The following is a 13,531-nucleotide window of genomic DNA, read 5'->3' on the forward strand; positions in this document are numbered from 1 at the left end:
GATAAACATTTGCTGTATTTTTTTTCAGCTGTTTTTTTTTATATTGTGCTAACAGCACATCTGAATATGCCTCACAGATCTTACTGTGTCATACTGAGGATATTTGTTTTCCTCTGTAGATATCCAGCAACTGGAGACCCATGTGAAGAGCAGGAAGCAGCATGAGCAGGAGGGCCAGGACCCTATGATTGGCCAGCTGCAGCAGATGATTGACACGTTCCAGAATTCTACGGATCAGCTGGCCACCACTGTCACAGCAAGTGTCCGCTCGGAGGTCCAGCACCAGCTCAACATGACGGTGGGAAAGTAAGTCCAACCAGGCTTTTAAATTTTTTTTGTGATTGATCAGACATGCCTAATAGATGCCTTAGCAAGTAGTTTGGGTTGCCATGTTGAGTGGCTGTGTAATGGATTGGTTGAGTAGAAAAACAAACACCTTAATTCTGGGCTTAATTTCGATTGAACCATAAATTTGCAAAGCAATTAATGAAATAGCGCTTGCATTTATAGATTTTGTTTTTTAGGATGAGGGAATGAATAACTTTAAGTGTTTTGATTGTTATAAAGTGTTTGGGAAATGACACGTTTTCAATGTTTGTTTTGTTAGGTTACAACCTTATTCTAAAATGTATTAAAATAGTTTCCCCCCCATCAATACCCCATAATGACAAATCAAAAACAGGGTTTTGAAATGTTTGCTAATTTATTAAAAATAAAGGCAATTTTGCATTTTACATAACTATTCAGACCCTTTACTCAGTACTTTGTTGAAGCACCTTTGGCAGCAATTACAGCCTTGCGTCTTCACGGGTATGACACTACAAGCTTGGCACACCTGTATTTGGACATTCATTCTTCTCTAAAGATCCTCTCAAGCTCTGTAAGGTTGGATTGAGAGCAATTTGCCGGTCTCTTCAGAGATGTGCGATCGGGTTCAAGTCCGGGCTAAGGCTTGACCACTCAAGGACATTCAGAGACTAGTCCCGAAGCCACTCCTGAGTTGTCTTGGTTATGTGCTTAGGGTCGTTGTCTTGTTGAAAGGTAAACCTTCGCCACAGTCTGAGGTCCTGAGCGCTCTGGAGCAGGTTTTCTTCAAGGATCTCTCTGTACTTTGCTCCATTCATTTTTACTTCGATCCTGACTAGTTCCCCAGCCCCTGCCGCTGAAGAACATCCACACAGCATGATGTTGCCACAGTAGGGATGGGGCCATGTTTCCTTCAGACGTGATGCTTGGCATTCAGGCCAAAGAATTCATTCTTGGTTTCATCAAACCAGAGAATCTTGTTTTTCATGGTTTGAGAATCCTTTAGCTGCCTTTTGGCCAATTCCAAGCAGGCTGTCATGTGCCTTTTACTGAGGAGTGGCTTCTGTCTGGCCACGCTACCATAAAGGCCTGATTTGTGGAGTGCTGCAGAGATGGTTGTCCTTCTGGAAGGTTCTCCCATCTCCACAGAGGAACTCTGGAGCTCTGTCAGAGTGACCATCGGCTTCTTGGTCACCTCCCTGACCAAGGCCCTGTTCCCCCGATTGCTCAGCTTGGCCTGCCGGCTACTCTAAGAGGAGTCTTGGTGGTTCCAAACTTCTTCCATTTTAAGAATGATTGAGGCCACTGTGTTCTTGGGGACCTTCAATGCTGCAGAAATGTTTTGCTACCCTTCACCAGAGCTGTGCCTCAACACAATCCTGTCTCTGAGCTCTACGGACAATTCCTTTGACCTCATGGTTTGGTTTTTGCTCTGACATGCACTGTCAACTGTGGGACCTTTATATAGACGGGTGTGTGCCTTTTCCAAATCATATCCAAACAATTGAATTGACCACAGGTGGACTCAAGACGTTGTAGAAACATCTCAAGGATGATCAATGGAAACAGGATGCACCTGAGCTCAATTTTGAGTCTCATAGCAGATTGTCTCAATACTTATGTGGAGGTTTTTTATTTTTAATACATTTTCAAAAATGTCTAAACCTGTTATTGCTTTGTCATTATGGGGTATTGTGTGTGTGTGTGTGTGTGTGTGGATAAGTGTGGGAAAATGTGTTTCATAAATTTAGAATAAGGCTGTAACTTAACAAATTGTGGAATAAGCCAAGGGGTCTGAATAGTTTCTGAATGCACTGTAAATATTTTGATAGTATTCCTTGTTTATATTACTGTGCCTATTTGTCTGTCCTACATCCAGCCTGCAGGAATCGATCCTGACCCAGGTGCAGCGCATAGTGAAGGGTGAGGTGAGCATGGCCATGAAGGAGCAGCAGGCAGCTGTGACCTCCAGCATCATGCAGGCCATGCGCTCTGCTGCAGGCACGCCCGTCCCTACCCCACTCCTCGACTACCAGGCCCAGCAGGCCAACATATTGCAGCTGCTGCAGCAGGGACAGCTCAACCAGGCCTTCCAACAGGTGAGAGTCCTGCTCCCTGATGCACCGCCATGGGCTTGGGCGGTATACTGTAACATGTATACCGGGCATTTGGAAAAAAACACTGGAGGGTTTTTCATTACCGTCAACTATTTCAAATGTTTTTCATGAAACTTAATATTTGTAGCTACTTTTTAAGTTGATACCTGCAGTCAACTTGTGCAATACGTTAGGAGATAAAGAAGATTAAGTTCTTCATTTCACCTGTCAAGCTTACTGTAGTTCCCCAGAACAGTTGAGCCAGTCACGTGTTTGTTTGTAAATGGCACAATGGGAGAAAGCGGGAGCAGGTGAGTCCATAGAGTTTTATATCTATCAGTGAGTCTCTGTTGTGAGGTGAAGTAACACATCTATGAAATTCACTACTAAATGTTTGCCACCAGATATCTTATGTCTTTCTGACGTGTTTGAGAAGTCAAAGAACTCTGTAATCTGTACAGCTGCCATTTTACCCCCTGTGCTTCCTACTAGTGTTTTTTTCCTCCTCTGTTCTCTCCTCTACTCCCCTCTGCTCTGTGTACACATGCTGCTCTTCCTTCAGAAAAGTATGAATCACAACTTTGTTCATTTGCTAAATTTATTTTGTTCTCTTTCACTTGTAAATGTTCACACTCAACGAAAATATCATTTGGGTAGCTACTAGCTAGGCTGTATAACTTTATGAGCTGGATTTGCCTGTCTTTGCAATTAGTTATGTTTGTTTTCACTCGTTAGCATTTAGCTAAAAGCATCTGTGATTTCGCTGTTCTAATTTTGTTAGTATTCTGGTAGAGGCACAGTGGGCTTTTCTTGCATTTTTTTTGCGCCCCTTGTGTCGGTAATACCGTAAATCCTGGCATAAGAAAAGGACTATGATTATCAGGATACCGCCCAAGCACCTACCCATCCCATCAGTCTCACAGCCTCTCCCTTCCACTGCATGGGGATGTCCAAGGGCATAATTTAAAATGTACCTGTGGTGTCTGATCGATCTCATCTCCTCTAACCCCCTCCCCTGTAGGCCCTGTCAGCCTCTGACCTGAACCTGGTTCTGTATGTGTGCGAGACCATTGACTCCCAGCAGGTGTTTGGCCAGCATCCCTGCCCCCTGATCCAGCCAGTGCTGCTGTCCCTCATACAGCAGCTGTCCACTAACCTGGCCACACGCTCTGAGCTCAAGATCAGGTATGCATGTGCACCCACAGGAACATGTTGTAACCCACAGATTTGATGCTCAAACTCGTCATAGACTCCTCTATGCACCCATGCTAAAACATACAAACACACACTCAGAACACATCAATGTAAATTCTTACACACCTTGGATGTAATAAGTCGGCCATGGGCAGCTTGAGATTAGATTTTTTTGTTTGATCTTAATCAGGTTTGTGCTCTTACGAGCCTCCCATAAGGAACACTTTTCAACCTCATTTTCATTATCTCCTGCACCAAACCAGTGTAGAGAAGGTCCTAAAAATGCTTCTGTATGACATCACAGGTTGGGATTAAAACTAAGAAACTAATTTATCAACCTGTACAACATAGAAATGCACCTATTTTCCCCATATGTAGACAATGGTTAGGTGCTGTAGATAATGAGGTCAATGAGGGTATGAGGTTGAAAAGTGGCAGTTACCCTTTAAAGTTGTGCTATGCTGAAATCGCAACGCAATTTCCTGGTTGCTAAAACTGTAATAGTTAGCTTAATTTCAGTTTGTGACAAAATAAGATAGTGTAGAGAATCATTGTACCATCTAAATAGCTGTTGAATATATATTTTCCATAACCAAAAATATTGTTTCGGCTGGTGCAAAAAATCTAAAATACAGTGCATTCGAAAGTATTCAGGCATCATTTTCCACATTTTGTTACGTTACAACCTTATTCTAAAATGGTTTTTTCCCCTCAATCTCTACACACTACCCCATAATGATAAAGCAAGATTTTTTTGTTGTGCTAATTTATATAAAAATTTCACCTGAGTATTCAGACCCTTTACTCATTACTTTGTTGAAGCACGTTTGACATCAATTACAGCCTCGAGTATGTCGCTACAATCTTGGCACGCCTATATTTGGAGTTTCTCCCATTCTATGCACATCCTCTCAAGCGCTGTCAGGTTGGATGGGGAGTGTTCCTGTACAGCTATTTTCAGGTCTTTCCAGAGATGTTAGACTGGGTTCAAGTCTGGGCTCTGGCTGGGCCACTCAAGGACATTCAGAGATTTGTCCCAAAGCCACCCCTGCATTGTCTTGGCCGTGTGCTTAGGGTTGTTGTCCTGATGGAAGGTGACCATTCACCCCAGTCAGGTCCTGAGGTCTCTGGAGCAGGTTTTCATCAAGGATCTCTCTGTACTTTGCTACATTCATCTTTGCCTCGATCCTGACTAGTCTCCCAGTCCCTGCTACTGAAAAACATCCCCACAGCATGATGCTGCCACCACCATACTTCACTCTAGAGATGGTGCCAGGTTTCCTCCAGATGTGCCACTTGGCATTCAGGCAAAATAATTAAATCTTGGTCAGTCCAGAGAATCTTGTTTCTCATTGTCTAAGAGTCCTTTAGGTGCCTTTTGGCAAACTCCAATTGGGCTGTCATGTGCCTTTTACTGAGGAGTGTCTTCCGTCTGGTCACTCTACCATAAAGACCTGATTGTTAGAGTGCTGCAGGGATGGTTGTCCTTCTGGAAGGTTCTCATCTCCACAGAGGAACTCTGTCAGTGACTTCCCTGACCAAGGCTCTTATCCCTCGATTTCTCAGTTTGGCAGGCAGCCAGCTCTAGGATGAGTCTTGGTGGTTCAAACTTCTTCCATTTAAGAATGGAGGCCACTGTGTTTTTGGGAACCTTAAATATTGCAGACAATTTTTGCTACCCATGCCCAGATCTGTGCTTCGACACAATCTTGTCTCGGAGCTCTAAGGACAATTCCTTTGACCTTGTGGCTTTGTTTTTGCTCTGACATGCACTGTCAACTGTGGGACCTTATGTCGACAGGTGTGTGCCTTGCAAAATCATGTCCAATCAATTGAATTTACCACGGGTGGACTCCCAAGTTGTATAAACAGCTTAAGGATGATCAATGGAAACAGGATGCACCGGAGCTCAATTTCGTGTCTCATAGCAAAGGGTCTGAATAGTTGTAAATAAGAAATTTCTCTTAATTTTTAATACACTTGTAAAAATGTCTAATCCTGTTTTCGCTTTATCATTGTGTGTGGATGACGATAAACATTTATTTAGTCAATTTTAGAATAAGGCTGTAGGTCACAAAATTTGGGAAAAGTTAAGGGGTCTGAATACTTTCCGAATGCACTGTAAAAGACTCTAAAACAAAATTTAAGTTGAGCTCATAGAACAGACCTACTGCTTCTTAGACTTACTTTCAAGTAGAATGATATAACTCACGTCTGAATTTGGCTGGGTCTCCCAAAATGTTACATGTTGCCACTTTAAGGCTCAGACACACCCGTAGCGTTTGCCGGCTGAGAGTACTTAGCACCTCTGATTTAGAGCGCCGGATGTCATTTGCAATCTGATTCGACATGTTGAATCAAGAGAAAATGTCAGCAGTCAGACGTCAGGTTGACCCTAAAACGCCCCGCCGAACAAACTGCAGATGAACGGCAGATCAACATTCGGGGGAGGGTTCCCTTAGTTCCCTGTGTGGGGGAGGGTTCCCTGTGTGGGGGAGGGTTCCCTTAGTTCCCTGTGTGGGGGAGGGTTCCCTTAGTTCCCTGTGTGGGGGAGGGTTCCCTTAGTTCCCTGTGTGGGGGAGGGTTCCCTTAGTTCCCTGTGTGGGGGAGGGTTCCCTTAGTTCCCTGTGTGGGGGAGGGTTCCCTGTGTGAGGGAGGGTTCCCTTAGTCACATTCGCTCCTTGTTGAGCTGTATCAAACTGCAGCTGTAATGCTTTTCACCCTTCTGGCCCACTTAACAAATGTGTGTTATGGGAACAGGATGGGCCTATGAATATGGGAATAATGTCCAGACAATGACGTGCCAAGTCCCTTTATAATGCTCTTTAAAAGCTCAAATGACCAGTCTCAATCCAGTTTGAATTGCACCCTAAAAACTATCAGCCTGATACTGGCCAGCTGTTGAGATCTACGCCATCTGTGGGAATGAATCTGTGTGTGGGGTGTGGCTGTACACCTAAAGGGTGTTTGCATACAGTCCAATGCCTTCATGCATGGTATTGATTGGCTGTTACAGTGCAACTGTTTTAAACCAGGTGTGTAAGATATATCACAGAAGAGATGTGCTGCTCCTGAATATTTCATATCTTTTATCATGCACATTTCATCGTTATCGTCCCCCCCCCAAAAATGTACTTTGCGTGCAAGGGCTTTTAAAGGCATATCAGGTTTAGTAGAGAAGAGACCTGATGGGGCTATGTGGGGGGATGGGTTGGGGGGAAGGGATGGGTTTAGCTGAAATTATAGAGTAATTGGGCACTTTGAGTGTATGGAGATTAATGGTTCTTAAACCCCAAGATTACCATTGAGTTAACTGTGTTTAGAGGTTTTAAATGCATTCGATTGGGTCTACAGATATAAAATTAAAACAATCTGATGGGATTCATTTGGGTTGAGCCATCTGGATTGGATAACGGGACAGTGCTGCTGGGTGATCAGTCACAAGACAGCATTTACTCTGTTTTAATCAAGCCATTCAAATCTTTGCCTTCGGCTGCAAGGAAATAAAGGTGGCTTTGTCGGTACACACGAGCCAATAACACTATTGGCTTAAATGGTACTATTTGAGTATTTTGAAAGCCCACGGTAAACTTCTCTGTCTGTATCAGTTACTTGGAGGATGCTGTGATGAACCTGGACCATGGTGATCCGGTGACGAGAGACCACATGAGTACTGTGCTGTCCCAGGTCCGACAGAAACTGTTCCAGTTCCTGCAGCAGGACCCACACAGTCCTCTTAGCAAGAGAGCCCGGCGTCTGGTGATGATGCTTCAGGGCCTGGTCAATCACTAGTTCTGTACTTGGTGCCCATCGATGGAGCCCCTTCTCTTCCTGCTCTGCTCCAATACAGTTAGAATAAGGTGCAGTGAGTTTCATTGAGGTACTGAGGGGAGTGGCATTTAGTTAGAGATGTGAGCATGTTGTGTAATTGCTCTAAACTTCCTGTACCCACAGCTCTCTCTGATGCATTATACATCGCAATTGAATTTATTTTTTGTAATCCTTATTTTTTAAGTGGTAAAAATGGCAAGAACTGACTGGTTTTTCCCTTTTTGGACTTGTAGATTAAAGGATTTTTCTCAGTTTGAAACCCCCGGTTCATCATAAGATCTATGAACCTTGCCATTTTCTTATTTCAGTCCATTTCCCTGTCATAGCAGCAAGCGTTAGAGGGACAAAAACAATCCTAAATGTAGACTGTTTAAACAGATGGATGGGCCCTTTATGTTCTATTATGTTTTCTGTATGTTCAACCATTCTGTTAAATCCAAAGTTCTGACTTTAGTTCAGAATGGTATTTTGCTTTGAGGGACTTCTACAGTAGGCTTTGAATCTGCACTGTTAGTATTGTAATAAAGCCTTTCTCTGCTCTTTCCTATATATTAGACTGACCATATTACTATGTAAAGAGGACAGGAGTATGCTTATGGAGTCTGAGAAACTGAAATGGCTGTCCTTGTAGAGTTTTATAGGGTCATGGGCAACTTTTTTTTGTTGTTGATGGAACCTCTGTGAAATTCACTCATGCCCCTGAAATCTTTTTTCTTTTGTGCCCCCTTTTTTTAAAAAATATATCTCTCAACAGTCCTTAACATTTGTATGACTTATATACTTCCTCAGACTTATTTGAAGTAATTATCATCCATAGTAAATGCTTCTAACATATTGTTACTGATTTATGTCTCGCTTGCTTTTGGATACCCAAGTAATGTGTGTAAACCTGATGTACTTATCCTGGTCTCTAGAGGACATCCCTTTGTGAAAATGTGTGGTTTCTATATATTACAAAGTCTAGTGCAAAAGTAAAGCAAAACTGGGGGGGTGGGGCCTGGTACAGACCTTTGACACTCCAATGTTGGGTTGCATTATGAACGTCAATTGCACAATGCCTGCTCTGCCACTGTGGTCAGTTAATTGTAACCATTCAAGTTACACAGATTCAAGTGAATAAGACTTTGTAGGTTTTCCATCTCAAACCCTTTGTGCTACAAAACCTTTCTATAAAGTGCCTTATTGTACTTCACGCATGGGAATTTGCCATCCACCACCTTTAGTCTGTTGTGCCATTTGTAAACCAACTATTTGCCTGACTAAAAGTTGGTGACTGGGCTTTTTCGTACCTCTCATCAATGTCTTCCTTTGCAAACAAGGGCTCAAATGGCACAGCGAGAGAATCTGTGCGTTAGGTATACAAACATTATTTGACAATAGGGGCTTGCTAGAATAAGTCTAATCTAAATTTGCTTGGGTATGTGATTCCACTTTACTGTATGAGCGATAGGATACATTTAAACCTATTCTAAACTTGTCTAGTGTATACCAAAATGTCAATCTCTGCTATTGATGTCTTGCCATCTAATTGCATGTACAGTTATTATTTATGGTGGTTCTGATGTCATCTGTTTTAAAATTCCTCAAACCTAAAACAGAATATGGTGTCATAGGGCAGTGTGAGCTAAGCTTGGCAGTGTTTCTTGCCATTCCATACACTGCACGTTAGTCCTGAAACAACATGCTTATGTAACTAGGCCAGAATGTTTTAGTTTGACTGTAGTGATGGTCACCTTTTGGCAGTTAAATTTATTTATCATGACTTGTTAAAAGGTGATTCCTGACTTGTTTTTCTTTGCTTCAAGTACTGAGTTTCATCAGTGAACACTACACTGAGCGTACAAAACATTAAGAACACCTTCCTAATACGTTGCACTCCCTCTCCTCAGCCTGAATATGTCGGGGCATGGACTCTACAAGGTGTCGAACGCATTCCACAGGGATGCTGGCCCATGTTGACTCCAATCCTTCCCACAGTTGTCAAGTTGGCTGGATGTCCTTTGGGTGGTGGACCATTGTTGAGCATGAAAAACCCCAGCAGTGTTCCAGTTCTTGACACAAATTGATGTCTGGCAACTACTACCATACCCCTTTCAAAGGCACTTACATCTTTTGTCTTGCCCATTCAACCTCTGAATGGCACACATACACAATCCATTGGGGCGTGTGGATGTGTACCCACATCCATACCCCACACACATTGCAAGCGAAACGTCTTAGTCCCTCTTGACAGCAGATAAACATGTTTTTTTCTTTTTAGTTTAATTTTGTGCAATTCTACACATTTCGACATGGGGTGGAGAAGATCTTTGCTATTTTTAAAATGGTGTCTCAGTGAGACGAACCATATCAATGGGAACCCCTGAAGGTAATTCGAATATTATTTGTTTAGATACTTGGTCACTAAACTAACCTGGCAATCTGAATTATTTGTGTTTGCTGACATGAGCAAATTGACTTACTATCAGTGACGGACAACAGTAAAACTGCTGATGCACAACCACATTTCGAAACTGCACCTTTAGTCTACTATTCTAACATGCAACAGTAAATTGAGACCCCAACTGGGGGGGGGGGGGGGGGGGGGGCGGTTAATTCGCGGCCCTTCGAAGGGGAGGACTGCGGGCCGACAGTTGCCAATCCCTGCTCTGGAGGGATCATGCATTAAAAAGGCAAACCACTGTCTTCAAGGTTATAAGCCATCTGTTTTACAAAGCCATAAAGCAGACATGAATCTCGTTTATATTTTTCTGCAGAAGGTTGAGAGTTAGAGGACGAATCTGTCCATGGTCAGGTAGGTGGACTATCCATCCTTTATTGTACTGAATGTTACATATCTGGATTTCTGGGAACGGAGCCTTTTTCACTGAGTGCTCGATTAACTTAAACAAATGTTCATTTGGAATAGCAATTGTGACCTGAAGTGTAAAAGCCGGATGGTTTCCATGCTCTTAGGTAGTTTTACTTTTATGTTTCATATTGATCAGGGTTAAGCCGCAAGAATCACAGACCTGTATTTTGATAGGAAGCTTGCACATAAACGCTATACAGTGTAAAAAAAAAATCCTAGTTTACAAAGAATATTATCCTGTATTATCCGGACCAATGTGGATCGTTTTGTTATTTCCATCGTGTTTTGTTCCCTGTGCTTGGATTGTGTTGTATATTTTACCCTCGACATTTTGGAATAAAAAAATCAATTACTTCAATGGATTTCAGTGTTTTTTTTATTTCACATGTCTCCTATTTGACACCACAGTGAAGTTTGTACATTTTGTCAAGATAATAAATAGCCCGCATTTGAATCAGTTGCGTAAACTCGCACGAAAAACAAAGATGGTAAGTTTTTGACATACGAATGTTTGTTTTCATGAGGACAAGCATGGGTTTATTGGAGGTTTGAGAGTAAAATTACACTTATGCAGTATATACCGATATCCATCTACTGATACATAGAGATGAGATTGAGTGCCCTGGTCACACAAATGCGCCCTCCCTCACGCGCACTAGATGCACATAGGAGTGAGTAGGCGCTCTTCTCTTGCGCAAGATGCGAGATACTGTATCACCTATGTAGTACTACCGTTGCAGGTAGCAAAGTAGCTTTGCTCAGCAAACGGATTGTAACATTTGGACGTGGTCTTTTTTTCCCGAGTTGAGCTGCCTGAGCAGAATGGTATCGCTCGTGAATTACGCGTGTCTTTTCTTGCCTGTTGCTCTCCATCTGAGTAAGTGTTTACTTTTAGAAATGTACATTTTCCATATAAATAAGTGTTTAATTTGTTAGTACTATGTTGGGGGTTCACAAGTGGCGTTTATCAAACGCGTCTCGTAATTATGGGGGAACGAGTCGCGCGAAAGTGGACACCGCAAAAGGTTCCAATTCCAAATTTGCTCGGTGCCGAGGGACGAAATAATTGAGTTAGAATATATTAAATGTTTGAATGGAAAATACATTTTCTGACGTGGGGAAAATAGATTACGGATTAAAATAAATTAAATGATTGTAAAGATATGTGGCAACTGACTTTAATTTCAAGTAAACAATTGTTTTGTGTTTTACTCTCACTTGTCCATATTAGGGTAACTAGCCCCCTAAGAACAATGTCCAGTTGCTGACACTAAAAATGCAACGTTTAGTCAGAATGTGGTATGAGGATGATAGTCATGCTAAGGCAAACAAACTATGGGGGATGGGGCAGTTACCCCGGGAGGCTAGTTACCCTATAGTGTACTCTATGGTCATCTATTCTAATACATTTGAATTCACATGCACTTTGTTATTGGGTACCGGGTAGCCTAGCCTACTACACTAGATCGTCACGCGCAGTCGACGCGTCAATGTGTGTGGTGTGAGAATGAATGCAACATTCTAGATGAACAAAGTGCTTTGTCTAGTTCTCATAATAGCCTATGCATTATATTGGCTTATCTGTATTCTGTAATAGTTGTATGCTTTATCAGGACAATTGAAACAGCCACCTTGATTCCCTCTTCTAAGGGGGGTGCTGATGTAATAGCCTACTATTCATTGGGGAATATAATATGGAAAACATGCCGATGGAAATAAATCATGAATGAATCTCATCTGCTTTACCCTGGTAGACTCTCCAGAGAGTAGCCCAGTATCTCATCTAAACATCTGAGCCTCCGGATGCGCACAAGCATTAGATACTCCTTTCTGTCAGTGCGGATCAGAGCAATCCCTCAACTCTAACTGTTATTTTCGCATCAAAATTATGTGTAAAAAGAAAAATGCAATTTAATTTATGCACATACACCACAAGCTTTGGAAGCAGCATCCCATACCAATATGTTTATTTCTCACTCTCTTTTTCTCCTCACTTCTATCTCTCTCTCTACCCCCCCCCCCCCCCCCCCCCCCCCCTCTCCAGAAGTTATGCCTCTGTGGTTTGAAAGTGTTCTAAAGGTAGTTCACTGCAGTACACAGGCATATGGAGCAGACATTAATTCCTCATTAAATCAGGTTCAGGCTCTCCAGGAGAATTGCATCCACTTTATCCCACAATTTCACAATTAAGTGAGGCAGTATAAAGCGCCTCTCCTGAATCCTTTGTTTGCAAATTAAGCTTCTGGTTTGGTTGCTGTAGAGTTTACACTTTAAGGAGCATACAGGGAGGCATGGGGAGGAATTTAATTTCTCCACCTGAATTTCTCCACCATATGATTCATCAGACAACGTCCCTCTGAGCTCTCCACACACATCTTCACAACAGCCCTGCCCCAATAATTAAATAATTACCCTCACCCACTCCCCGCATCCTCTCTCCAGCAGGAACTTAGCATGGTGTGGAGTCCCTAAACAAACACTGTGAAATGAAACGGTAGCTGAGCGTGACACACCTCGACTCTTCACGCTTAGTCCAGGCTGAGAATGAATATTTCTGGATAGATCGACATACTTCTGTTCTGAGTTACAGGAACTTGTGTCCTCTAGCACTGCTGAGTTGTGTGTGATTCAGTGGTGTCAGTTTGTGTGTGGTTGTGTTCCTAAAGGGCTATTGAGGAAGAACATAACTTCATTGGCCCCCATCACCCCAAGGTCAGTGCAGCTTATGTCCATGGTGCTTTGTTCTGTGGTGTAGACAGCAGATTCTATGGTTGCCCACTTGGGATGGGGGGGGGGGGGGGGGTAAAAATACTTGAAAGTAGTTTTTTGGGGTATCTGTACTTTAATATTTATATGTCTGACTACTTTTACTTCACTACATTCCTAATGATTTTTAAAAAACGTTTTACTCCATGCGTTTTCCCTGACACCCAGAAGTACTCGTTACATTTTAAAAGCTTAGCAGGACAGGAATATGGTCCAATTCATGCACGTATCAAGAGAAATGCCTAGTCATCCCTACTGCCTCTGATCTGGCGAACTCACTAAACACACATGCTTTGTTTGTAAATTATGTCGTCTGAGTGTTGGAGTTTGCCCCTGGCTATCCGTAAATTAAAAAATATATATTTAAAAAAATGCTGCCACCTGGTTTATTAATGAATTTGAAATGATTCATACTTTTACATGTTGATACTTAAGTATATTTTTAGCAATTACATTTACTTTTGATACTTAAGTATATTTAAAACCA

General features: G+C 42.3%; 2 protein-coding genes across 3 annotated transcripts in view; both read left to right on the top strand.

Annotated features, from left to right (window-relative positions):
- Positions 1 to 10,636, top strand: part of LOC139399940 (enhancer of mRNA-decapping protein 4-like) — a 33,674-nt gene extending 23,038 nt beyond the window's left edge. For both annotated transcript variants that reach the window (XM_071145125.1, XM_071145108.1), the window contains exons 26-29: positions 120 to 306; positions 2,186 to 2,405; positions 3,424 to 3,587; positions 7,205 to 10,636. In XM_071145125.1, the coding sequence (XP_071001226.1) occupies positions 120 to 306; positions 2,186 to 2,405; positions 3,424 to 3,587; positions 7,205 to 7,388 (755 nt within the window). In that variant the 3' untranslated portion in view covers positions 7,389 to 10,636. The remainder of the gene's footprint in view (positions 1 to 119; positions 307 to 2,185; positions 2,406 to 3,423; positions 3,588 to 7,204) is intronic.
- A 370-nt stretch (positions 10,637 to 11,006) lies between these two features.
- LOC139415944 (neuritin-like) overlaps positions 11,007 to 13,531 on the top strand; it is a 49,495-nt gene continuing 46,970 nt past the window's right edge. Inside the window, exon 1 of the mRNA XM_071164138.1 lies at positions 11,007 to 11,155. Within this exon, the coding sequence (XP_071020239.1) occupies positions 11,101 to 11,155 (55 nt within the window). The 5' untranslated portion in view covers positions 11,007 to 11,100. The remainder of the gene's footprint in view (positions 11,156 to 13,531) is intronic.

This window comes from Oncorhynchus clarkii, chromosome 1 (genome assembly GCF_045791955.1).
Source record: "Oncorhynchus clarkii lewisi isolate Uvic-CL-2024 chromosome 1, UVic_Ocla_1.0, whole genome shotgun sequence".
NCBI classification, from domain to species: domain Eukaryota; kingdom Metazoa; phylum Chordata; class Actinopteri; order Salmoniformes; family Salmonidae; genus Oncorhynchus; species Oncorhynchus clarkii.